This window comes from Grampus griseus (assembly GCF_964374135.1).
Source record: "Grampus griseus genome assembly, chromosome: 13".
In the NCBI taxonomy this organism is placed as follows: domain Eukaryota; kingdom Metazoa; phylum Chordata; class Mammalia; order Artiodactyla; family Delphinidae; genus Grampus; species Grampus griseus.
The window spans coordinates 76925541-76952984 of NC_139007.1; the positions used below are offsets into that span (position 1 = coordinate 76925541).

Sequence of the window (27444 nt, forward strand, 5' to 3'; positions counted from 1 at the left end):
TTCTTGTGAAAAGTGGTTGGAATAGGAAATTCCTAATTCTGAAGTCTGTGGAATATGCGATGGTTGACATTTCACAAATTTCCCTACTTCAGTAACAGGAAACAACTTAAAGTTAGGTACAGTCTGTCTATAAAAAGAGAGCCCTTGCTGATGTTGAGATATATTCTACTATCAGATATCTATGACCATACTTCTTCAAATTACCTCTCTTGCTTTTAGTGATAAGCAGTATCATTTAGAGAAAACCTTAAAAATAATTATTTGTCCCTTTTTTTCTTTTTTGCATACTTAAATTTGAGCTCTTATGTAGATTTAAACTCAGCAAATTATATATTTCTTTTAGAAATTTCCACTTTGATTTTTAATGAACAGTGATGCATTTAGAAAGAACATTCAACATCTGAATAATTGTCTTTTTCTTTGTAGATGAGGCAGTTGGAACCTAGCCACTATGGCCTACAGCTTCGAAAATTAGTGGATGAGAACGTTGAGTACAGTATTCCTGCACCGTATGAATACATGCAAGAGCAGGTGAGTGGGCTTTGGCTTCAGAAAGGGACATCTGAACCCCACCTGTGGCCCCTTAATTTTAAAAATACGTAATCTGGGGGGAAAGTTCTGTTTAAATTGGCATCTGGTTTGGAAACAATCAAAATAAATTTCCAGATATTATGACATCAAATCCTCTGATTTTGGTTTTTACCTTTTGTAGGTTTATGATGAAATAGAAGTCTTTCCACTAAATGTTTATGACGTGCAGCTCACAAAGACCGGGGGTGTGTCTGACTTCGGTAAGGTTAAGGAACACCCTCATCAGAGAACTGTCTGGTCCATCCTTGCCTAGCTTGCCCCAGTATCTTTGCCCCTAATATTTTTTCTTTACATTTTCAGAAACTTTGACAATAGTTTCTGAGCTTCCTTTCTCTTTCTTCATTTCTATTTGTTTATATTTGTTTATATTTGTTTATATATGTAGGCTAAAAGGTATGTATTACTATTAGTTAAAGATGCCAAACTAATTAAAAGGGATGAATGTAAAAATTGAAGAGGAATTTGAAATGATGGTGATAATAACAAGACAATGGATTTATAGTGTGCTGGGGGCGGTTCTAAGCTGATTAACTTCTGATTCATGTAACAGTTCTTTTTGTCTCAGTGTCTTTGCTCTTAGCTTTTCACTCACCTGGACGGCTCCCCTCATTTCTCCCTCCCCCAGTCCCTCCTCTCTGAGTATGTAAATCTGACCTGTCCTTCAAGAACTAACTGAAAGTCTGACTTTCTTGAAGAAGGCTTATCTGATTGCTTTGCCTTCAGTTTAACAATTAAGGGTCAGTGTTACCCAGATCACTTCATAGCATTTATTTATTTAACTTACATAATGGGTTTATATTTAATATAGTACTTCTCACCATGGAGATGTTACTCAGTTAATATAAAGATTGTTTTTGTTAAACATTAAATCTCTTCTCCATTTCAATTTTTTTTTTTAAATAACTTTATTTATTTATTTATTTTTGGCTGCGTTAGGTCTTTGTTGCTGCACCCGGGCTTTCTCTAGTTGCAGTGAGCGGGGGCTGCTCTGCATTGTGGTGTGCGGGGGCTTCTCATCGCAGTGGCTTCTCTTGTTGTGGAGCATGGGCTCTAGGTGTACGGGCTTCAATAGTTCTGGCTCGTGGGCTCCAGAGCACAAGCTCAGTAGTTGTGGCACACAGTCTTCAGTAGTTGTGGCACGTGGGCTCAGTAGTTGTGGCTCGCAGGCTGTAGAGCGCAGGCTCAGTAGTTGTGGTGCATGGGCTTAGTTGCTCCGTGGCATGTGGGATCTTCCCGGACCAGGGCTTGAACCCGTGTCCCCTGCATTGGCAGGTGGATTCTTAACCACTGCGCCACCAGGGAAGCCCCTCTTCTCCATTTCAATGTCAATATAAAGTATTTTTTTTACATTAAACCTTTTCTCCATTTCAACGTTAGATACATCGAATACGTTTTTCTAAACATTTTCCCCCACAAAGAGATAAGTTTTATTTTTTGACCAACTGTATTTAATATCTAGGTGCAGTATTAACTTGGGAGAAAACAAAACAAAAATCCATTAAAAATATGGAGAAAAGACTCCTCAGTGATGCAGGAGGCTGTGATTATAACTGAACAGTGGCAGTTTCCTAGGATTCTGGGCAAGAGTTTTCTTCTTCCTATTGAGAATTCTGAAACTATGAAATATTACTTATGCAAAGTTCAGCCATCTCACTTCTTTGACCTTCTTTCTAACTAGCAAATGCAAATTACAGACGGCATTTTTCAGTGCATTATTTGTTGTGAAGAAAACGTTTTGTTTTCCATTTAACATAGTATATCAATTTGTTCCTATTTATAGGGAAATAACCAAGACCGTGAAACTACCCTATTTACTGTTTCTTGGGAACTTTCAGACACCAAAGCTCAGTTCTGAACCTCAATAGCACAAATGTTTTCAGGGCAAGGTTTGATTCAGGAAGCCCTTCAGAGTCACATCTGTCCATTTCTCTTTCGTGCATACACCCCCGGACAAGCACAAATGCCTGTAATGCTGAGAACCACACCTAACAAGAGAGCGATTGCATCTCGGGCTTCTACTTTTGGTGCTGCAACAGGCAGAGATCATGATGTTGAGATCTTGAGGTGACTGGTTCTTGAAGGCTGAAAGTTTCAAAGAAAGTGCTATTTGTTTAACTCTATCAGTTCAGGATGCTGAGGCTAAGAGGTTCCACGTGACAGCGCCTTCAAGGAAGCAGCCATTCACCTGGTAGCATTTAATTCTTGCATTTCTGTCTGTCTGTGTTTCAACTTGGCTTTGAGCTCTTTATAGACTGTGTTCACGTCTTAAAGTTCCTTCCTATCTTTTGCCTTTTACCATAGGAACTTGATAATTATATAATGGTCAGTAAATATCTCCGTAGAAAGATTATTTCGTGTTAGATATATTGACATAATTATTTTGCTTAAAATGACTCAAGCTGATTAAATCCTAGTCATTGTAATATGTTAAGATTTCCGTTTTATGATTTGTTCTTTTTGTACTTGATAAAATTGACATGTTCTTTGTTTCTTAATTTTACGTCATCTGTTTGACCCCAAGTGTTATGTTGGTTTTTCCTCTGAAGCCCACTGAGCATGTTGACTCTGTTTCTATTGGCCTTTACTCTACTCTCCACAGTCCCCATTGGTGAATCTTCTTTGCATTTGAATGACTGAAGGAAGATACTTGAAAAGATACTTTTTGGTGACCACAATCTTCTGGGCTCTGCCGGAGCACAGAAGAAACAGGGGACATGCCTTTCTTCCTATTGTCAAGGAACTCCCAGTGTTATGGGACCAAGACATGGAAATGTGTGTTCCCACCATGGAGTCACAGTCAAGGGCATGGAGCACTGAGGGCGATGCATTCAGAGAAGGGCCGTCTCTCCTGGTTGCCTAGCCCCATATAGAGTTGTTTCTGAACAAATATTTTGTATTGAAGCGAACTTAATTTATTTTAATAAGACTATATTTTGTCTCAACTTTTTTAAAAAATTAAAAAACATTTAAATTGTGGTAAACTACCCATAACATAAAGTTTACCTTCATAACGATTGTTAAGAATGGTTAAAATGACAATTCAGTGACATTAAATACATTCATATTGTTGTGTCACCATTAACAGCACTTGTTTGCAGAACTGTTTTTGTCTTGCAAAACCGGGACTCTGTTAAACAATAACTTCCCGTTCCTTCTTCCCTCAGCACCTGGCAACCAACCTTCTGTTTTTTGTCTCTATAAATTTGACTGCTCTAGTCCCTCATATAAGTGGAATCATACAGTATTTGTTCTTTTGTGGCTGGCTTATTTCATGTAGCATAATGTCCTCAAGGTTTGTGTTGTAGCGTGTGTCAGAATTTTCTTCCTTTTTCTGAGTGAAGGTATTCCCTTTTATGTCTCTACCACGTTCTGTTTTTCCATTCCTCTGTCCATGGACAGTTGGGTTGCTTCCACCTTCTGGCTGTTGCGAATAATGCTGCTCTGAACATGGATACATTGTCTCAACTTTTGAACGAGGCTGTGCACTCATTTTTCTTATACCTTTAGATCTGACACATTCCCCTTTTTCTGCCCATGCTAGATATCAAAATAGTTGTAATTTAGACTTTCTAAACATACCATACTTATGAGAATAGATGGTCAAGGAAGTACTGCCCACTGATTTAGTGTGATGAATTTAGACTCGTTTTCTCCTTTTATTTTCGTTCCTAGGCTTCGCAGTGACTGCGCAGGTGGACGGGCATCAGCACCTCAGCCGCATTTTTATAAGCGATGTTCTCCCGGGTGGCCCGGCATATGGGGAAGGTCCGTGAGGCTCACGGTGTCTCTGTTCTCTCTTAATTCTGTGCGGTGCAGTGCAGTCTGGCTACTGAAATTTTCTTATGATTTTGTCAGAAAACAGTTTCGCCTAGAATTTTAAAGAAAGTAGACTTAATAGTTGAATTGAAAACGCATCTCCATCTCCATCTCCATACACACCTATGTGTATATCTAGAGAGAGAATTTGTGTGTGTGGTTTTGAAAGAGAGAGAGAGAGTATACACACACACGGTACACATGCGTACGTACAGACAGATGGAGCCAGGCAGGCAGACAGACACAGGCTAATGTTATTTCCCAGGGCACTGAATATCGCATAGAGGAATAGTCAATTTGAGTGACTCTCAAACTATTTCTTCTAACACTAGTCTGAGAGAACTGAAATTTGTTACCAGTGGAATCCGAATACGACACATTTTGGCGCTTTCTTTTAAAGTGGCGACAGAGCAGTCCCTGAGAACGCTAGACGGTTTCATCTGAAACTATTTCTCTCAGTAATAGCTCTCTTTCTTCTTCCTCTGTGTCCCCTTTCTCCTCAGGGCTGAGAAAGGGCAATGAAATCATGACCTTAAACGGGGAAGCTGTGTCTGATCTTGACCTCAAGCAGATGGAGGCCCTGTTTTCTGAGAAGAGTGTCGAGCTCACTCTGATCGCCAGGCTGCCGGACACAAAAGCAACTCTGTGTTCTTCCTGGTCAGACAGTGACCTGTTCTCAAGGGACCAGAAGGGTCTGCTGCCCCCTCCTAACCAGTCCCAACTCCTGGAGGAATTCCTGGATAACTTTAAAAAGGATACGGCAAATGGTAAGGTTTTGTTCTTTCTTCCTTCTTCACTGCTGGTATCACAGCTAATATTTGTAGGCTGTGATTTTGCTTGCAAACTGAGATTATTCAAGCTATTCAAAGAATGTTTTCTCCTTTCTTAGAAGAACACAGATGCCAACCAAGTAGATTTGATATAAAATTCCATGCATTTTAGTAATTATCTCTTTTAGTGAAAATAGAAAATAATGGTTTTGCACAAAATAACTTTCTTGAAAATTGCAGTCTTAAAAAAGAAATCACCCCTTTTACTTAGTATTGTAATTACTTTGTTACTGAAGGAGATGAAAGCCAGCATAAATGCCAAAGTTGATTTTTCTGTTCAGTTGAGTGTAAGGCAAAGGCATTGTGCAGTCATTTACTGGGTTCGAAGAAGGGTTGATGCAGTTCAGCTCTTTAACTCTTTTCTTGAGTACTGCTTCCTCAGTAAACTACGAACTTTTCACGTAGGTCATGAATTCTAAAATTTTGTAAAGGCCTAAAAATTGTATGCCAGCTTATGTTTCTGAAGGTGAGATTTCCATGGAAGGCAGTCATTTGAAGGTTTGAACTGCTGAGCTAATTATTCGTGCATATTCCATAGTTTGTAGTCAGGTGAATTAGGGGCTCCAGCTCACACTGAAAACCTGTGGTTTCCTTCTGTACCCCTGGAGGGAGCTGGCCAGCCCCCATAGTAGACCAAGCGTGAGGTCTTATGTTACAAGCACACAAAGTAATTTTTATACTTAATTATAATGATAATAGATGTCCAATAGACATCTCTGCATGATTACCAAAAATGGATGGAAAACAAAAAGAGAAGCAGTTAGGATCAATTTAATTATAAAACAAGTTTATTAGGTCATTTTTGGAATTAAAAAATCAGATTGTTGGCTTCCCTGGTGGCGCAGTAGTAGAGAGTCCGCCTGCCGATGCAGGGGACACGGGTTCGTGCCCCGGTCCGGGAAGTTCCCACATGCCGCGGAGCGGCTGGGCCCGTGAGCCATGGCCGCTGAGCCTGCGCGTCCGGAGCCTGTGCGCCGCAGCGGGAGAGGCCACAACAGTGAGAGGCCCGCGTACCGCAAAAAAAAAATAAATAAATAAATAAAAATAAAAAAATCAGATAGTCAGATTTGTGATTCAATAAGGTATATACTACCTTTTCCTCCTGTCTTGAGGTTTCCCTCTAATTTAAAATGCCATTACGTTGACTATTGACATATAAAAGCGAGTGTCATAAAACCAAAATTATGATGGAACTAATTAATTACTTGGTTATATTAGGGTCATCATTCAGCCACCTGGGCTGCTCTTACAGGTCTGAGTATTCTACGTAAGACATCGTGTGACCATTTGCTGGATTCATTATTCTTGAGGGATACATTCACTGCCTGTTATACCTCCATGTATTCTATCATAATAAGAAATCACTGCAGAATCAATAACACTTTTGGTGCTTGCAGGAATGAATTTCTATAGAAAGTAGCAGAAGAGGCAAATTTACCTTTTTTTTCTTTTTCTTTTTCCTAAACAGTTAAGGATCAAGCAGGTCAGTTAATCTTGTTTTTCACTTTTATTTTTGTCAGGGAAACAGCATAAGAGGAGGGCCTGGATATGTTAGATGACTGCTAGAGTTCTTGTCCTAGGGACCCATTCTTGTGGGTTACAGTTTTGTAACTTACCTAGGAATACCCATGTCAGTGTGTACAGGTGGCTTAGCTTAGCCTGTGGCAGGGCTTTTCCACCCTGGTCTGAACTGTGTATGCCAACAGGTGCCCGCACGGATGCAGTGCATACCTCTGCCCATCCTTCCCTGGATGGTTTATCACCACCCTGTCTTCCTGGTGAGACCGTGCTCTGTGGGCATGAAGCATCTTCTCCCCAGGGATTTACTGTCTATGCCCTCCACTGCTCCAGAGTAATGTGCTTATGTTGGAAACAAAACAGCCACGATGGACTGCTTTCCCAAATGCTTGGCAAATATGGAATTGATTTCTTTTCTTTCTTTTTTTCTCTATCAATTTGTTGTTTTTTTAAAAAAAACTGAAGTATAGGGGCTTCCCTGGTGGCGCAGTGGTTAAGAATCTGCCTGCCGATGCAGGGGACACGGGTTCGTGCCCCGGTCCGGGAAGATCCCACATGCCGCGGAGCGGCTGGGCCCGTGAGCCATGGCCGCTGGGCCTGCGCGTCCGGAGCCTGTGCTCCGCAACGGGAGAGACCACAACAGTGAGAGGCCCGCGTACCGCAAACAAACCAAAAACAAACAGACAAAAACAACCCTGAAGTATGTTTATTTGTGATGTCGTGTTAAGTTCTGCCGTACAACGACATGATTCAGTTATACATATATATACATTCTTTTTCATGTTCTTTTCCATTATGGTTTATTACAGGGTATTGAATTCAGTTCCCTGTGCTCTACAGCAAGACCTTGTTGCTTATCCGTTCTATATAGAATAGTTTGCCTCTGCTAACCCCAAACTCCCAGTCCGTCCCCCCCCCCACCCCCCTGCCCCCTTTGTTTATTTTCTTTTTTGAAGTAGTTGTGTAGCTTGTGAAGGAAGTTAAACGCCTGTGAGTGAACATCTCAGAAGGAAGCCTGTCTGTTTTTAAGGTCGGGGGCGTGTTGGGGGGATGGAGGGAAGAAGACAAGGGAGAGGAGAGAGCAAAGAGGGAAGCTCTCAGCTGAGCCTAGCATCAGGATGGCACGAGAAGCCCATGTTCGTGGAAGTGGGGAAGGTGGATGGTTTGGTGACAGGCAGGCAGGCTTTGAGTCCCACCTGGGCTTGAGTCCGGGCCTGCCCTTCACAGTTTGTGTGACCCTGGGAGCAGCGCTCAGCCAGGGAGGAGTGGGCATCGCTGGATGACACCCCAGCTGCGCTGTCCCCTGCCAAGGCAGTTCTGGGGTGCACCCCACAGTTCTTCAGAGGCGCCTGTGGAGTTGATTCCTCTGGCACGTGGAACCTCGTTTCACACCTTCTATGGGCTTTCTGCCCTCTGATCTCACTGGCCTCACTGCCTCGCTTGGGCTTCTTGGGATCACCTTCTAGAAACTTCTGTACCCACGACCTTGGCTCAGACTCTGCATCTGGGGGAGCCCGAATGAGGACACAGAGGCTTGATTCCTCACCTGGAAGATGAGGCTTCCGTCCCTGCCCCACGGGCCGCCGTGAGCTTGAGCTAGTCGGTGTCTGCTCGGGTCCAGCCCGGCTCCTGTGGGGCAGGAAACCTGAACACGGGAGTCTCCTCTCTCCTCCCCCCGTCCTGTGAGCTCACTGTCTCATTAAAGTTTACCTTGACTTGCTTTGGTGATGAATTAGGAAACAGTAGTCCCACTTTCATGCTAAAAAAAGGTTTTAAAATTACACAGATAAAAGAATTTAAGTGATTTTTGGAAGACAATTTTTCATACAACTTTGAATGATCCTTAGGAGTGGTCATTTCAGAGTCTGCCTTTCCCTAAATTTCATGTGCTCTCAGCGTTACCAAAGGCAGCCTGGTACTTGAAAAGAAGGAAGCTTTCCCTGTTTTATCTTCCCGAGAAGCTAATCCTTTGCCTGTTAATAAAAACCACACAGCTGGTGCTCTGGAAGGGAAGACCTGGTATTTTTGTTTGTTTGTTTGTTTTGAATAGAAACTGTAAGAACATCAGAAGGTGGAGGAAGAAGAAGCCCTCAGCATCTGTTTTGGGTATATCAACTGTCTGGGCTGAATAGTCACTGAGCCCTATTGGGTGTTTAAAATATGCAAGACCGGAGGGTAAGCGACGTGAGTTTAGGACGTTTGGTCTACTTTTGGTTTTAGTCAGGTATCCAGAAATTCATGTTTGTTAGCCTTAGTGTCTTGATCAGGTTTGAGCTGGGGAAAACAAAACCAAAACCCCTCTTATTATATATAAGTGAATGAAAGAAATGGTGGGAATGGTGACAAGTCCCATGGAACTCCGGCAGGGATTGAGTTGCTGTTCAGGTTCCATGCGTTTCTGGAAAAGAAGCATCCTAGTGGTGTTTGAGACTCATGGATGTGTATAGTGTTTAAGGAAATGGTTGTCAGACTTCATAGTGCCTAAGACTCACCCGATGAGCTTGTGAAAATGCAAATTCCTGGGTCCTGCAATCAGAAAGGCCCCTTCAGGTGGTCTGGGGTAGTGCCAGCTCTGTCGTGGACCAGGGCTCGCTCACACTGTCAAGGCCAGCAGTCTGAAGGAGGTGGTCTGATCCTCAGCAGTAGGACCTACCCTTCCCTGAACGCTTCTGTGCCCAGCTCTTGAGAATTAAACAAGATAATGTGTGTAAAGTTCTCAGCAAGTGACAGCGATTATGCCCGTGTGTTGTTAATCTCTCAATCAGGGATCCCATGGCCCCAGCCCCACTACTGTCCTCAGTGCAATCAGGAGGCAGCACACAGTATTCTCAAATGAGCAGTTCCCCTCATTGGTTCTCAGCCCACCCTCAGGAGACAGCCCCATTCAGCGGATTGATACACTGAGAAGCAAAGAACTTGCACCAGTCAGCGGCTTTGCTGTGATATTCCCCTGACGCTGTGAGGAGTGGAATGGGCAGGGGTGCCCCGAGAAGTGATGGGTGTTCAGTACTAAGTTCTTTGTATCCTTAGAAATGAATGACCATTTGATTCCAGCCTGTAAGGGTTTGAATTTCTGTTCTAGTTCTCTCTAGGAGAGAGAGAGAAGAAATGTCTAGAGGCTGTATTTGACTTGAGCAGAAATACCGTCTGTAAAGACTTTTTATACAGAGAATTAGTTTTACCGCTGGAATTCCCCAGAGAAGCCAATGTTATTTTTGAGCCAACAAGGCCACTATTGAAGGCATCAGACGCGCCAGCCCTGTTGATATTGGGTTCCTGTTAATGCTGTTTTTGATTTACATGGAAAATCCCTTTTCCAGTGTATACCATCTTTTGAAAAATTCCAATAGCTGTTAAGAGAGTCTCATCGGGCATAGACTTCCCGAACAAAGCCTTTATGTAAACATTGAACTTGATGTGGCATTAATGTATCCTCCATCTATAAACAGCTGTTCATATGGCCTTGTTAGGATTGGGGTATACTTAACAGGAGACAAAAATAGAAAAGACCTATGTTCCTGCTTCCATTTAGCTAATGTCAGCCCAGCAAATGCTTCTTACTGGGTGATGAAGGTAATTGCAGCCTGAGGTTCTTTTTTTAATTCCCCACCCGACTTTGAATCACTCTTCTTAAATTGCTGTGTGAGTAGTGTAGAGTCTTAGTCTCCCAGAAGCCACTTAGATGCAGATTTGCTCTTTGGAATGAATTGCTCCTGGGAATGTATGTGTCTGCTATACAGCTTTCACCAGGGGAAGAGTTATAGAGCCAGCTCTGATGTGGCGAACCCACTTATCTCCTGTTCATGAGCGTGAGGGCATTTCGGCTTCCACAGCCTGGGTTAGGATAGCTAAGAGCAATGAGCTCAGAAAATGCCCTGTTTGTATGTGAAACTGCTGTTACTGAGTCTCTCTGGCTGACACCCCGGATCCCCAGATGCCAAAACATGTTCAAGTTCTTAAAGATGGTTGGCGCATGTAAAAACTTCTTTAAAAATCTGGGCGGGAAATACTGATTTTACCAGGACACAGAGAACTTTGGTCTCAGAGTTCGTAGTTTCTTATGATGGTTCCTAAGGTAGTTTTCAGTTTCATCAGCAGAAGTGAGCAATGTGGTTTTCTGTTAGCAGTAACTATGCTCCTTGGGTGCTAATTCCCTTATAAAACTCAGTGTTGCTATTGGGGAGTTTGTTTTCCTCTTTCCCATATTCATTCATTTATTCACTTGTTTATTTAACAAATAAACAACTTTTTGCTAAATGTTGCAGGTATATAAAAATGAGCTAGATGTTATTTTTTGCCTTCAAGGAGCTTATAGTTGAGTAGGAAAAGTGAAAAACACTTGTAAATAATAATTCACGTTTGAAAAAAAAGCTTTTCAATGAAGAGAATTAGAGGTCCACCTCAGAGGTAGAATTCCCACTGATTTTTCTGTTTGTTTCCGCTGGGAGCAGAGGGGTCCCCAAAGAGAGGTGTGAGAATTGGAGAAAGGTTAGCATTTGATCTGAGCGTGTTAGATGGGCAGGTTGTAGATTGGAAGGTGTGTGGTGGAAGCGAGAGAGCATGTAACCTGAGACACAGGCCCAAAGCAGAGGTCACCTGGCTCTGTGTGAGTGGGAAATAACATTGGAAAGTCTGTTGGGGCCAGATTGTATCAAAACCCTGAATTCCTGGGGTTTTTAACAAGTATATCATGGCAGGTAGCTGAAGAAACTAGTGAGTATTGCCTTACTTTCCCCTGCCTTAAAAAAAACAACAACAGAGAATTTGTCTGGTCATTTAAGGAGCAGTAAGTGTGGCTCGAAATCCTTGCAGGGTAGGTACTCCACCTTCCGCATATTGGCTTTATTATTCCACTGTTAGAGGTTCATTCCTTTGGCTCTCACAGTATTGTTATTTTTAATGATCAAGAGTCCCTTGTAAAATAAAGACTCAAATAACTGTTTTTTGGGGAAAGAATGAATATATGAATTACTGTCCGTGCCCTATAAAAACAACGTGCTCCTCAGCATTGTGATGCTGTGTCCACTAGCGGCATGGTCCTTGCAGGTCCCCTTTAGGACGTGGCTGGCCTCAGGCCAGGCCGGCTGGTGGTGAGCAGAGGCCCGTAGCACTGAGGATGAGGCAGTGTTGGAACTGAGGGAGAAGCTGGTGAATAAAATTTGCTGGCATTTTGAGTAAAACCAGTCCTGTATTCTCTGTCCTAACGTAACATGCAAATTCATCTTTCAGGTTAAAATCTACAGAATTCTCTGAAGAACAGAACGTGCGATTTCTGTTGGATATATCACCTTTAATAGCCATTTGAAAGTTGGGGTGCTTGGATCAAATATAGTCTCCTGTTCATGCAAAGTGAGCCAGAGCTCTATGAGGTAGTAGCTCTGTAAAACTGTTACCTATTGTTGGAAAGAGGAAACGTTACATAGCCTGTTACATAAAAGGAAAAAAAGGTCTGACTCTTCCTGTGGATGTTACAAGTACTGATTGACAAATGATGCTCGTTTGTTGGAAAGAGGAAATGTTACATAGCCTGCTACATAGAAGGAAAAAAAAAAGGTCTGACTCTTCCTGTGGATGTTACAAGTACTGATTGCCAAATGATGCTTGTCTGCATTTCCATTTTTCGTTCCCCTTCTTTTGTAAATGAATTATGTTCCTGACTTTATTCCTTCCTATGAAGGAATTGAGACTCAGGAAGGACCAGGTATAGACATCTCCCTTTTAGCTCTCACTTCTAGAGACAGCTATATGTGGCTGTATCTTTAATTTTTTTGGATTGGTAATACATGGGCATGATATGAAATTCCAGCAGTATACAAGGTTAAACTGTGATAGGTAAGTCCCCCTAAGCTATGTAGTCAAGTGGTTAAGAGCACGGACGCCAGCCAGACACCCTGGGTGCGAGTCTTGGCTTCAGTCTCGCCCACTTACTAGCTGGGCGGCCTTGGTTGGGCAAGTCACGTACACTCTCTGTGCTGAGTTTTTGCAACTGTAAAGTAGTTTAGGATTTTGGATCATGGGATCAATAAACTAATACCTGGAAAGAACTAGACTGCGCCTGGCACATAGTAAAGGCCGTGTAAGTGCTAGTTAAACAAATAAAAGAGATAAATTTCTCCCATCCTGTCCTTGGCCACCCAGTTTCTCTCCCAGAGGGAATCTCTGTGCTTAGTTTCTTTCTCATCCTGGCCTGGAGACTCTTAAATGTTGGGGGAAATGGTGGGGTGATTTTTTCTTGGCTTTAACTGCATTACCTTCATCCATGGCTTGTGGTAGGCAGAATAATGGCTCCCCCAGGAATGTCTACATCCTAACCCCTGGAGCCTGTGAATATGGCAGAAGGAACTTACATGGCAAAAGGGACTTCAAAGATGTGATTAAATTAAGAACCTTGAGATGGGGAGATTATCTTGGATTACCTGGATGGGCCTAATCACAGGGTCTTTATAAGAGAGAGGCTGGAGAGTCAGAATCAGAGAAGATGTGATGACATAAGCAGAGATTGATGCAGGCCTGTGAACCAAGGAATGCAGGCAGCTTCTGGAAGCTGGAAAAGGCCTGGAAACATTATCTCCTGGAGACTCCACATGAAATGCAGCCCTGCTGACCGAGTTTAGTCTTCTGACTTCCAGAACCAGTAAGATAACAAATTTGTGTTTATGCGTCAAGCGCTGTGTTTGATGGCAAAGATACAAAAATAAAGAACCACAGTCCCCACTTTCGGGGTGGGCAGGCTCTGAGGGGTAGACATGTGAATAGACAGTAATCAGTCCACCATGATAATGGCTCTGATTCTGCAGTTGCTAAACTTGCTGGTCTCCAGATCCTTTACTGTAAAAAGTTATCAGGGACCCCAAAGAGCTTAGCTGTGTGGGACTCTAGAGAGCTTAGTTGTATTACTATCTATCCGTATTTAGTATATTAGAAATGTAAACTGAGAAATTTTAAAAAGTCTATTAAAGTTTATTTCAACGTAACAACAGTGAATACACTTCATGTTCACACAATAAGCGTATTTCTAAAAATGAACTAGTTCTCCAAACCCAAATCATGTATATCAGTGAGAAGAGTGGTATTGTTTTACTTCTGTGCAAATTTCTTTAATGTGTGTCTTAATAGAAGACAGCTGGATTTTTACATCAGCTTCTGCGTTCAGTCTGTTGCACTGCGTTGTTTTGGTGGAAGTGATTTGAAGAAAACTCAACCTCGCATAGATTTGTAGTCGGAAAAGGGAGGAGTATTTTAATAATCCTTTCAGATAGTTGCGGATATTCTCATTTAATATTACACCAAAGCTCAACAAGAGGTAGTTCCTTCCATGTTAGTTGCAATGTGGAATCTGCAACCTTCTTGGTGGACTTTCCTTACTTTGTCACATTAAGTCCATTGGCCTGTCTTGCACTTCGAATGGGTCTTTTACTCATGTATTATTTTATAACATGCAATGGTTATTTCCAAAATACTAGATCACTTGGTTATGCAGACCTTTCAAATATGGACATTTTATTATATAGCATTTAAAAATCACATTCATTAATATCACCTCCAATCTCACTGGAAAAGTCTCCAAGTATTGGGAAGCTGTCAGACTCATGGTGGTGAATACAAGTTTTCCAGAATTCCAATTTTTGCTGGAAAGTTTGAATTATATCTACAAATATTGTCATTTTTTCCCCCTTGGAAATGAGAGGTTCGTTTTGCTCATTAAAAAAATATATATTTTCTGTCGTTGTTTTCTTGAGTAAAAATTGTGTTTTGTGAAAAAAAGCAGCTGGTTCAGCTTGCACCACCGTATAAGTGCTTTTTCTTGAAATAACCATTGCAGAAGAGCTGTTTGGCTACTTCCTAGATGTGTTCCCAAGGTCTGACGTTGACTCTGGGGAACACGCGGGATCATCCCGTGTATCTGAGCAGAGAAGTGACATGATCTGACTAGTGTTTCAAAAGCATCAGTGACTGTTGAGAATGAATGGACTGTAGGAGGCCAGGGTGGGACGGAGGCTTTTGCAGTGACCAGGCGAGAGGTGATGGTGGCTTTGTTCTCAGTGGTCACGGGGGAGGGGGAGCCAGCAGAACTTGCTCAGAGATGGCTGTGTGGTGTGAGGGAAGGAATGGAGGCCAAGGGGGACTCCCGGGTTTTGCCTGAGCAGTGGAAAGGATGCTCACATCTTGTCAGCAGTGAAGATGGGGAAGCTGTCTGTGGAGCGGTTTTGGCAGATGACCAGGAGTTCATTTTGGAACACCTTGTGTTAAGCCTCTATATCGATAGTGAATATCCCACCCGTTTCCAAATGGTTTTAATGGCTTATACTGAAAGCCATCCATAAAATCCCACAACTCATCAAAGGTAACCACATAAAGGGAAAAGGAGGAGATTTGAATGACAGCTTGCCGACCTTAAAGATTTCCACTCATAGCGTAAGGCAAACACATGTTTGTTTATAGGAGAAAACAATCAAGTTTGAAATTCAAGAGCTGCAAATTAATTCCCTTCATTTCAAACAATTCAGTTATGATTTTTGCAGCTTATAAATTTATTTCTGATCCTACAGGGCTCCGGTCTGATTCTCTTTTTATTAATTGTCCAATCCCATGCAAATCCCTTTATCTTTTATCTTTTTTTTTTTTTTTTTTGCTTTTTGGCCACTAACCACCTTAACATGTTACGGGACAATGTGACAAAGTTCAAATTATCCAAGTTTGTTACTTGTTAGTAACTCTGGGAAAATTTATTTGCTAAGAGACATATGCAGTTGTCAGCAAAATTATTTTGTCTTCTGTGAGGAGCCCTGACCAGCTGCCCCAGGACGGGGGCAGATGCCGTGCCACGTGGAACAGTTTCTAGAATGTCCCTTCCTCCCCAGAGTTTCCCAACGGGCTTCTGAGGGAATCCGGAATTTCCAGTGAAGCACTTTGAAGCTTCTAAACAGAACATGCTATTGTCAACTTTTCTGCCTTTACCTTTTCCAACACTAATTATTTACTCCTAAATTGCTATTTGTGACTCTAATTCTGACTTTCATGTTTCAGTTGATGAAGGACCACCTCACCTTTCTGTGAGGTTTAGGCATCTTTGTTTAGTAGTATCTGCAAAATTATTTGAATGTTTACTGAATTTTGTCATTATTCTTTTATAAAAATGAGGGGAAAAGGGACCTGAAAAATGTTGATAAGAAGCCTTGGTTTCATAGCTTAATACCTATGACCCCAAAATGCCAGTCGTCAGGTGTGTTTGGGCTGGTGAGCCTGTAGCCCCCTTGGGGATGTTCTTTGCTCTTCAGCGGGTCATGTGCTTTCCCTGGGGAAGGAGGAGATTAAGATATGTGTCAGGTGTGTTTAAAAGCCGAGGTATAAATAGGAATATTATAATTTGTTTAGATCCCTGGGAATAGATGTCTTCACAGAACGTATAAACTCCGTTTTCCTACTTTTAGGATTGTATTCTGTAAGCAGTAGGGGGGCTGCCTGCATGTCACCTTGGAGGGATCATGGGCCCTTCCTCCTCTGAGCTCTGAAAGCATTTTGTCTGTATACCTGATGTGGAAGTTAAGATTTATCGCCTTGCAGTGTCACTCTGTGTGCTTGTCGTAATTTACGTACTGTTTTCAAGAGACTGAAAATCCCTTGAAAAACAGGGCCTTTGAGGAACACACAAAGGTGTTTTGAATGCAGCAGCGAGCACGCTTCTTGGTGAATAGCAGGTGTTTCACTCAGCTGTCTGTTAAGTGAAAGGCAGGTGATAGGCGTGTCTAGCAGGGAAAGGCGGCGTCCCAAGTGTGGGTCCTGGGGGATAAAAAGCAACCTTGGAGTGTGCCTTGAAGCTTCCCAGATTTCTTTTTATAAATCTGGTCGCAAGGGAATTGTGCTGAGACTTCCTCAGAGCTGAAGGCTCTGCTCACTTGCCCACGTGCCTGAGGGGCTCTGGGATGGCCCCTGACATACACCCCGCTCCAAAGAGCCTGACTGCTCTGCGCCTTTAATGCGTTGCTTGGTGCCCGTGGGTTTGTTTTGACAGATAAACCAAAACCGCGGCTAAAAAAGAAGAGTAACATCTGTATCCCCGGTAAAAGTCAATGCTGATAGATGTGTTTTAAGTTTAATTTGGGGGTACTAATGTTTATAAAAGACAGTGGGTCTGGGACCTGGCTTCTAGCTCCAGGCCTCATGCTTGACCTTGGGCAGGTTATTCTAACTCCTCCTTTTCTAAATCCTCTTAAAATGAAGGATCGGATAAAAGAGTTTAACATTTTTTCTTTTTCGAAAATTCAGTTATTCAATATGATTAAAGCACCAAGTTAAACAACTATAGGAATGTGCATTTTATTTTACACAAGTTTATGAAGTGAAAAAAGCAAAGTAATGGATCAAGCATTCCATTTGGTTTTGCAACATATCTCATTACCTCTTTAAATAGAATCAGGTCTTGACCGCTGGAGAGAAGGTGTTTGTTAAGGCTTCGTCATAATAACAGGCTGTCTCAAATATAAAGATCACCAGGAACCCTTAAAAGCATTAATCATCTGTTACATCACCCTATGGAGCAGAGACGTGTTATTATCATTTTACTTTCACAGCTGGGTAAATCAAGGCACAGAGACACATTAAGTTGCTAGTAACTTGGACAAGGTCATGGTCAATCGTAGATAGGGCGAGAACTGTATTTTCTTGTTTTTCCCTCCATGTAGGGGAACTGGATTTTAACCCCTTTTTTTCCTTTTAAATATTCCTCTATTAACATACATAGAGTAAAACCCAATAATAATGTGTCCTGCAGTACAGCAAATTTAGATGTAACTGCATTGATAAGGGCCCTTGTCTTCTTATCTGGGTCCTTACCTGGGGACTGGGGGTGGCGATTAGGAGCTAACTGCCTTGTGGTCATTTGGGGCTTGCTAAGTGCAGGGAGAGGTCGATTGTTTAGTAATGGTTTTGCTCTCTTTATTCCTGCACCTTTATTTATTTAGATAATTCACACTGATTTTCGTTAACCCTGTAGTGACGCAGCTGTATATTTCGTGTGATTTGCTTCTTTGGAACCCACTTACGATGGAGTTCTGTTGTAACTCTAATTTCTCTCCTGTAATATCTGCACTGATATCTTGACCTTCTTTTTAAAAAGTTAAGTTTAATTCACACACCATAAGAGTCACCTCCAAGACTGTACAAATCAGTGGTTTTTAGTATGTTCACAAAGTTGTACAACCATGACCACTAATTCCAGAACATTTTCATCACTGCAAAAAAAACAGAAGAAAAGAAGCCCGGGTGCCCTCAGCCGTCCGTCACTCCTTCTCCACTCCCCCCCTCAGCCCCCGACAGCCATGCATCTGCTTTCTGTTTCTGTGGATTTGCCTGTTCTGCTCTTTCATAGAAGTGGAATCGTACAATATGTAGCCTGTGTGTCTGCCTTCTTTTGTTTAGCGTGTTTTCTAGCTTTATCCATGTTGCTGCGTGACTCGGTACTTCATTCATTCATCCTTTTTATGGCTGAATACTGTTCTTTTTTTACTTTAATCCCACAGAACAGTAGCACTTCCTGAAAGGAGGTGGTCCTCAGGTTTCCTTTTTTCTTACAGCACATCCCCCAATAGAAACTTGCGAGTAATGAGTTTTTAGGGTTCTTCTCAGGGTCTCTATTTTGATTTTAATGTTTTAATTTTATTATTATTTCCTTCTTTGCCGCACCGCGCAGCATGTGGGATCTTAGTTCCCCAACCAGGGATCGAAGCCAGCCATGCCCCCCTGCAATGGAAGCGCGGAGTCTTAACCGCTCGACCACCAGGGAAGTCCCTCAGGGTCTTTAAATAGAATTCCAACTAGGTAGTTTGTAAGGGTTTTGAACTTAAATTCTTCTTTATCAAAGTTCTTTAAGTGTCAGAACTACAGTGGTGTCTGTTACATGCCCCTGAGTATAACTGTGACAGCTGCGTGGTCCTCCCAGCTCTGCAGGGACCAGTTTCTGGTGGAAACGAAACTCTGGCTGAAGATCCTGTTGCCTCTGACTTTGTACTTTCCATCAGGGACCCGGATAAGTTACCACGGGAGGACCCCTGCACAGCCATAGCCTCCTGGAGCCCGAGAGCATGGGTGCACCTACATTCCCCCCTCCTCTTCCAGGAAGGCCTTTCCCTCCCCCATGTTACAATGAGCGTGGAGGTGGCCTGCAGCACGTTCCCACCATGGAAACACCCGCCATGTTCCTGTTCCTCTAAGTGTTCTTTCAGGTGCCGAGGATATTTACTGCAAGATAATTGAATCAAATCATGGCAGCCTGCTATTAAGAAACATTTACCACCAGTATTTACTTCTCTCTTTTATCGCCAGAGACCTTGCATTGTCAAGAACAGTACCAATTGGAATGTGACCTCAGGTCAAGTGCACTTGGAAGATTTATGAAATTACATTTTTTTCTGGCATGACATTTATGTTATGATAGAATTTATTTCTTTGCAAGCATACTGCTGCCTTGAATTTCCTTGACAAAAGAATAATAACAATAAAGAATTGTAGAGTCCCAGATACCTTCTGAAAAGTAGATCAATTTCTATCTACATCAGAAGAACATAAAGTAATGGTGATCTGTTCGTTAATGGTACAGGTTAGACTTGACTAGCCTTTGAGTGTGGTCAACAAATACGGTTATCTTTTTCTCTCGTTGAGTAGTCCTTCTGTTATTTCGTTTAAATGGTTTGATTTTCATTCTCTTTCCCTGACGGATGATGATTGATATTTGCTTGGATGACAGAGCACAGCAAATGTCACTAATGAAAGACGTCACACACCATTGCATCTTTAAGTAAAAGCATGAGTAAAATTTAGGGACATCTGAGTTAATTAAGAATAACCAATGCTATACAAAGTTTGCAAATTGATATTTAAAAGTTGAGAGATTTTTGAGCTTTTCTGTGCAAATGAACTCAATGCTCAATGTGCTCTTGACACCAAGATAAACTATGTCAAAAGCATTAATACAGAACTTATATAGTGTGTGAAGCTTGGAGAACTGAAAAACAATTGTAATTTTGTATTTACAAAATGCTATATCCTTCTACTGGCAGCCCTGATTTACCAAAATCTTTACCTTTTCTTAAAATTACACTCACACTTTTTTAAGTAACACAGATACATCAGATGAAGGAATTGAATTGGATACTTTCTAAGATTCTTTTCAGATGTAAAATTCATTGATTCTTTATAAGCTGTTCATTTATGGAATTACATAGTAGAGATTCTGAGAAATTGAATAGAGAAATTGAACAAATCAAGTAGATTAAGAACATAATTCACACACACTGTGTATGTGATGAGATTGGGCCCATTCTGGGTGGTACGGCTGTAGATCAAACCGTGAATATAAGTACAGCTGGCGCTCTGTATGTGCAGGTTCTGCATCCTCGGAGTTAATCAACAGTGGATGGAAAACACTATTCTGTGCTGTAAAGGACTCGAGCATCCTCAGATGTGGTTTCCCTGCGGGTCCTAGAACCAGTCCTCCTCGGATACTGAGGGATGACTGCAGATGTAAAACTGACTGCAGATGTAAAAAAAGTGTCAAGGATGTACACCTTTGATGCCACAGGGCGTTATGTGGTTGAAAACTTAAATCATTTATTATTTACTTGTAACTTCTTTGATATTATTTTTTACATTTTTTTTTCAGTCGTCTTCATAGAAGATTATCGTTCTGTAGTTTTCACCTCAGAGGGGGTCTGAGGGCTGATGATTCATCAGATAAAACATTTTTGATCCCAAGATGAGAGTCCCAGTTAAATATGCTACATTATTTATTGAAATGCTGTCTTTTAAATTGCTCTGGTGAGTGTATTTCCTTTTCTCAGGAAGCGAGGGCGCTAATATTCCGTTTGCCCCTGCTCTGGGCTGTGTGCTTTTTGGTGCATTCGGTGTCCTCTGATGTCACTGACCCTCCCAGAGGCGAAGTTGAAGTCCTCGCCGTGGAGAGGGGCAGAGGCAGTTCTCAGCAGCCGAGGCACTGCCCACCAGTGACGTTTTGGAGGTTTATGGGTCTGGATTTTGGTTTTCATAACGAATTGGGGGAAGGCGGCACTTAGTGTTTGGGGCCGTGGTGCTGGCTGTCCTGCGTGTTTAAGTCAGTCCCTCACACTGCAGACCTGTTCTCCTGGACATTCATGTAAGTGAAAACCGTGGTGTAATTACTTGAGCCACGAACCAGCTCCGTTTTACAAGTGAATACAAATTATTTTTTCCCCTCAGCTGTAGGGTACTTTGAATTTTATAGGACTGCATCAACCCAATAAATCAATGGCAGTTTGACCTTTGTTTTGTTCAGAACTTTGTCAAATGTCTTTGCCCATTTGGAAAATCATGTCGCCCCGTAGGTGTGATGGCAGCACCCAGTAGGCATTTATATCTCCACCAAGACACCCCGGCCTGGGTCTGTGATGAAGCTGAGATATTCCCCGTGATTCTCTGTGGGACAAGCTTTGCACAGCTTCATCACTTTAAGGCCAACTGGCCCGAGACAGGGGAACGCAGTCAGACTCACACGTTGCATCAGACCGAAACTTTCTGGACCACCCAGTTCTAGGAACTGACCTGGGGACTTTCCACCCAGCCCAGCCTTCCCGCCTTTCGAGGGGCGGGACTAACGGTCCCAAGACTGATGCAACCGGCACCAGATGTTGCTACGATACCCGAAAAGACCGCCGAATAAGGAATACCCTGCGCCCTCCTGGATTCACCACACCCCTTTCCCTTCTTCCCCTATAAATTCTGCCCAAACCCTCGCCCGGGCGCGACTTCTCTGGCCCCTTTCTCTCGGACCAGTGAACCTCGCCCGGGAGCGTCCCCAAATAAAGCTTGTTTAAGCTCTCCTCCGTTCCTGGGTGCCGTTCCTTACAGTCACGGTTTCTAGAGTGTTTGTACCCTAGCATTTACATACTGAAATACATATTTTTTTAAAAATTGTTACTTTCCAAAAAAAAAAAAAAAAAAAAAAAAAAAAAAATTGTTACTTTCCATTTATTTTTCTCCTTGTGTTACTATTAAGGCATATATTATTTTTTTGTGAAATTATGTGTGGAGATAGATTACGTTAAGAAAGAATTTTATTTCAGGATAGTAAAAGTATATATTATCAAAAGGGGGGCTTTGGAGCTTATAGTATTGAGAATCAGTGTACAATATGCTTTGAAGCACAAAAAGTGTAGTTTCAAAATAATTCCTGTGTTCATTGCCTGTCCTTTCAGTTCCTTCAAATGAGTCCTCAGCCCACAAACTGAAGCAGAGCTTTTCCTGACGCTGTGACTACCATCATTTGTTTCTCGAAAAAGTCTTACTGTATTAAATAGGGGGACACAAACGCTCTCCTCTCATGTTAGTTTCTTGTTTTTGGCCTCGGGATTGATATCTTCTCGAGATTTTAACTCAGTTCCTCTTACAGTTGCTGTTCCTGAGAACACAGTGGCATGCTCAGACTTCTCGCCTTTCTGGGAACCAGCTGTCTGGCTGCCGCCCGGGGAAGAGCACATTGCCCGCCCTCCTGCAGCTAGAGGCTGCCTGGTGTCTCTGGGCGCTGCTGGCGGCCACCTGGGTGGGTGTCGGGGCCTGGGAAGGACTTGTTGCTTCTGCCCTTGCTGCCTGGTTGAGTAAGGAGGAAGCAGCCAGCAAGACGGGGTGATGGGATGGCATCAGCCAGATGAGCCCAACATCCTAGCTGCCTGCTGAGCAGAGAGGTTCCTGAAGAGTAGCAGCAGGTGGGAGATTGGCAGGGACGCCACCAAACCCTCTTCCCGACCCCCAGTGACACCTGTTTCCTGAAAGTCCCCTTTGCACACATCAGACTTAGCACCCAGATAGCCTGCTGCTGCTTACAGGCCTGGGGGAGATAAATGGCAAAGCCCACACTCCTGCATATTAACTGTGCTAAACTGGATTTGGAAGTGACGTAAATGCAGACTTTGAATTCACGTTGTGAGCTGTATGGGCGAAGCAACCTTAACTTTAGCATTTATCCTAACGTTTCCATTTTTACGTTGATACCCAGGATGTTACTTGAACACATGTTTTGACCTTTAATTATGAAGGGTTTGGGGTTGCCAGTTACTTGGCCGACTGTGATACCTGTGGGGTCTGTACTGATGCCCAGAACAGGAAGACACTGAGTGACCAGGGCGTATCTCACCTGAAGCCCCGTGTTTCCCTTGTTGTCTGTGGGGAGCTGTAGGGTGTGCAGGAGAGTGGGGGGCAGTCACCTTCTGGGATAGCCTGCCCAGTGTGTCGTCGCTCTCCAAAAGTGTTTGTTTTAAAGGAGAAAGATGTCTGAGGCTGGTCTCATGTACGGCATCTGACACAGGACCTGGTACCCTGTGGGTATGCAGTGCTCAGCCCCCATCCGACCAGGGGATAAATAAATGGACCGAGTGGTCCACACAGAGGAGCAGAGCCTGTGACGTGGAAAGTCACGGCTCTGCTCACTCACGGCTGAGTAGCAGCTCATGTCAGCAGAGTTAGATGCTACATGTTTCAGATTGCTAGTCCTCCCCCCAAAGTGTTAATTTCCACAAGGAATGAGAGGAGAAAGACAAAAGAGTGTATTTACCAGTTATAAATAGATGACTTGGCTTTGTAATTTTGTTATTTTTCATTATTTACAATCACATTGGCTAAAGACTCTTCCGGAGTGCGTCTGACCATCTGTCCTGCAGCAGCTGAGCCCAGGGTGGGCGGTGTTACGGCCCTGGTAACACATGCCCCGTGTTCCCTGGTAGGGATCCCGTGCCCCAACATGTGTCCAGTGAACAGGGCCACACGGAGGCTCTCCCAAGGTGGGAAGGCAGTTTTGGGCTGGGAGGGGAAGGATGGCGCTTCCCTAGCAGCTGGCGCTCAGGATGTGGGCAGAGTGTAAGTGGGGCTATGCCTAGGCATTTGGCATCCAGGACAGGATGTCAGCGCGGTGCCTGTTGAAAAGAGCTTTGTAAATAAGGATTCGAATTTTACCGGCCTCCACTTTTCTTCTATTCTTCCAGAACCTCCTTTGTTCTCATTTCTCCCCTAGAAAGAACGTGAAGGGCACACTGCTTTTTACAGACAGGGATGCAGGTCCAGTTGAAACGTGAGGCTCCTGGACCCAGGTCCGCACTGGTGGATGCTGTCAAGCTAGGCTTCCTCGTGCTTTGCCGTCTCCAGGACAGCGCGGGCGCCCTGCTGGTGGGGTTGGAAGGGGAATCAGTCACCCCCAAGGCTCTGTCGATGCCCAGCTGCCTGTCAACCTCTTGAAATTTGGGTGGCGGAACAGCTCGAGACGTCCTATCTGCAGACCTGCCTTCTCAGGGGTCCCCGGGGCCAGCCTCGGTGGGAGCTGGGTCCTGTGATCCTTCCTGTCCAAGCCCTGCCTCAGAGAGGACCCATGCCACACCAAGGGCCCCCCTGAAGTTAAGGGACTGCAGAGGTGGCTGCAGAGCCTCACCGATTCATAGTAAAGCCTTTGGTCCTGGGGTGAGCAGGATTTTGAGAGGAAGGGCATGGCATGTTCTGCTAGCGGGAAAACACTTTGCCTTTGTAAGAGGTGAAAGGTGGTTCTGGGAATTTCCAGCGTTTAAGGAAGTTCCAAAGTTGTGTGAATATATTGAAGCGATGACTCAGAATTCACTTCCGCTTTTGACATCAGCCATGTTATTTTCTCCAGCATATCCATCTGGCGCCTCCGGGCTCCAAGGCTCCTTGTGGCCGTGCCGGCTCTGAGATCTTCAGGGGACTTGAGGTCGCTTTCATCTTTGTATCCCCAGAACGTAGTACATACCTGACACAGAGCAGGCGCTGTAGAAATCATCATCACGACTAAATGCATGGACTGTGTGTTGTATTTTCCTGTACTTAATACAGCTCTTTGGAAATATTGGAGCTTTTTATTTATAAGGTAAAGGCAGCAGTAATGCAGATCTGACTCTGTTGCCTAGGTAATGTATTTTTACATTGCGTGGCGTCGGTGGCATCGCTCTTTCTTGATTTCTTTGTGCTTCTCTGGCTGTTGCTTCTCTCTAAAGAGACAGGTACCTCCTGTCCTGCACACTGTGCCTTAGCAGCTCCAGGGCTCTCTCCCTGGGCCTCTTGTTGTCCCATTCTGCACATGCTCCCTGGAGGCACCATCCATCCCTGTGGCTTCACTGCCAAGTGTATGATGAGGGCTCCAAAGCCACATCCCTGTGCAGACCTTTCTTGCACTACTGGACTTGGGGGTGTGTTGCACTGGGTGGCCCACATGCATCTCAAGATCAGCTTTGCCAAAGCTGAGCTTGTGACTTCCACTCCCAGCCCGTACTCTCCCCATCTACCCAGTCACCTAAGACATAAAAGCCTTCCCACCTCCCTTGTCTTTATCTCCTTATGTGAAATAGACGGCGTGGTCCTTTTCTGGGCAGGGTTAGGGTGTTAGAAGAAGTAAAAGGAAGAAGAAATTGGAGCTCCAGAACTCTGTAGACCATTATGACATTTTCTTGAGGTCTCCTCTTGTGTAGTGATTGGTGGTATCAGCCTGGATCATGGACCAGCATTTCTGTCCATGAGTTCCAACAACCTCCTAGGGCTCCCATAGCTTCTAAAGGTCTCCTGGAGACCACTGTCCTTGCCTCCATCATGCTGGATGGCTTGCCAATGTCTATCCATGCCTTTTCTGCCTAGATCAACTCAGACAGGTATGAGATTGATGACTTCTTTTTGTGGCTGACAGAGATCAGAAACCATCTGGTTTCACCTAGTTGAGAGGATAGTCTACCAAATACAAAAATTAGAATGAAAATCTGTGTAATATATATATATATTTTTTGGCGGTAAACGGGCCCCTCACTGCTGTGGCCTCTTCCATTGCGGAGCACAGGCTCTGGACGTGCAGGCCCGGCGGCCATGGCTCACAGGCCCAGCCGCTCCGCGGCATGTGGGATTCTCCCGGACCGGGGCACGAACCTACATCCCCTGCATCGGCAGGCGGACCCTCAACCACTGCGCCACCAGGGAAGCCCTGTGTAATATTTTGATAGAGGCTGGTCTTTCCATCTTTCTTGAATTTACCGTTGAGGATGGCATATGTGTATAAGTGTAGGTTGGAAAGGCACATGCTCTGCTCACCTTTTATATTGTTTCTTAACCCTTACTCTGGAAGTTAACAAAGGTTTACTGTTCTTCTTGGGACTTTCAATTTAGTATGTGGTCGATGCCAGAAAAAGAAGAATTATGCTCGCAAATGAGCAATTTGTGGACTGTAGTAAGAATCTATGGTGTTGCATCATTGGTTTACCCAGATATCCCTGGTGATTTTGCCCTCACTTAGCCAAAAATAAAGGAGGGAAAGTACCAACACTGTATAATAGTGTACTTAGTGAAGTTTGCACAGCAGTGACAAGAGTGGCCAGGCATTTAAGTCAGTGTTTTGATTGGTCATTGGCCTCCTTTGACCAAAACAGGCAAAACAGATGCAAAACAGGCAGATGCAGTGCTTCTTCACTTAGCCAGAGCCCGGATCTGTTTTAGAAGACCAGCTATGCATATGGTAGCGTCAGTATCACTACGGACAATGGTGTCCTGCCTTCTAGGGTGTTAGTTAACTTTTTTCTTGCCTCTCTTTCTCTGAGCCTCTAAGTCATTCACTACTATTCTTTGCAGATGGCCAAACTCGCCTATGTTTTTGTCACTTTTCATGCAGATTTCAGCAATGTCCCTGACATCACAACTGGCCTGAAAAGGAGTCAGACTGATGGCACGCTGGACCAGGTTTCCCACAGGGAGAAGAAGGAGCAGACCTTCAGGGTAAGATGCTGCCCCAGATCCCAAACAAGGGCCTGGCAGGCAAGTGTTGATTCCCACCTGCACCTGAGGTGGGGAGAAAAAGATGGAGTTCTCCTATCCCTAGGTACAACAGTCAATACAAACATTTTTTTTTTTTTCTTTAAAGAAAATAGTTTCCTTCTTTATTTGAAGTGAAGTACTAGTAGGAATCCTTGACCCTGGCCCAACCTCTTGCCTGCCCTGTGGCATGCCACCAGAGAGTACTGCAAACGTGGTCCTTTGTACACTAGGATGGTTTGACAAGGAAAATCTAAGCTCAGGTGTTCTGAGGGTCACATAAAATTACTGTTGTATTCATTTACTACCTTTATTTTTGGCTGAAGAGAAACTATTTTTGGAATGTTGTCATTTTGTTATAAAATATATAAAACATAAACTTCGCCGTTTTCACCACTTTCAAGTGTGCGCTTCATGGCATTAACATTCACAGTATTGTGCAAACCATTACCACTATCCATTTCCAGAACGTTTTCATCCTGCCAAATAGAAACTCAGTACCCGTTAGACAATAACCACCCATGCATCCCACCCCCTAGTCCCCTGGAAGCCTCTGTTATACTTTCTGTCTCATTGCCTGTTCTGGTTATGTCATGTGAGTGTGATCGTATAATATTTGTCCTTTTGTTTCTGCATAATGTTTTCAAGGTTCATCCATGTGGTAGCATGTATCAAAACTTTACTCCTTTTATGGCTGAATGATATTCCATTGTGTATACACACACACACACACACACACACACACACACACTACATTTTGTTTATCCATTCATCTATTGATGGACACGTGGGTTGTTTCCACCGTTTGGCTGTTGTGAGTAATGCTGCAGTGACATTGGCATACAAATATCTGTTTAAAACCTTGTTTTCACTTCTT

At 43.4% G+C, this 27444-nt stretch overlaps 1 protein-coding gene across 1 annotated transcript in view; it reads left to right on the top strand.

Moving 5' to 3' along the window:
- The window catches only part of TIAM2 (TIAM Rac1 associated GEF 2), a 126804-nt gene that overhangs the window by 56848 nt on the left and 42512 nt on the right, over positions 1–27444 (top strand). Inside the window, exons 11-15 of the mRNA XM_082668996.1 lie at positions 427–531; positions 713–791; positions 4264–4356; positions 4911–5174; positions 26428–26531. Coding sequence (XP_082525122.1) covers positions 427–531; positions 713–791; positions 4264–4356; positions 4911–5174; positions 26428–26531 — 645 coding nt within the window. The remainder of the gene's footprint in view (positions 1–426; positions 532–712; positions 792–4263; positions 4357–4910; positions 5175–26427; positions 26532–27444) is intronic.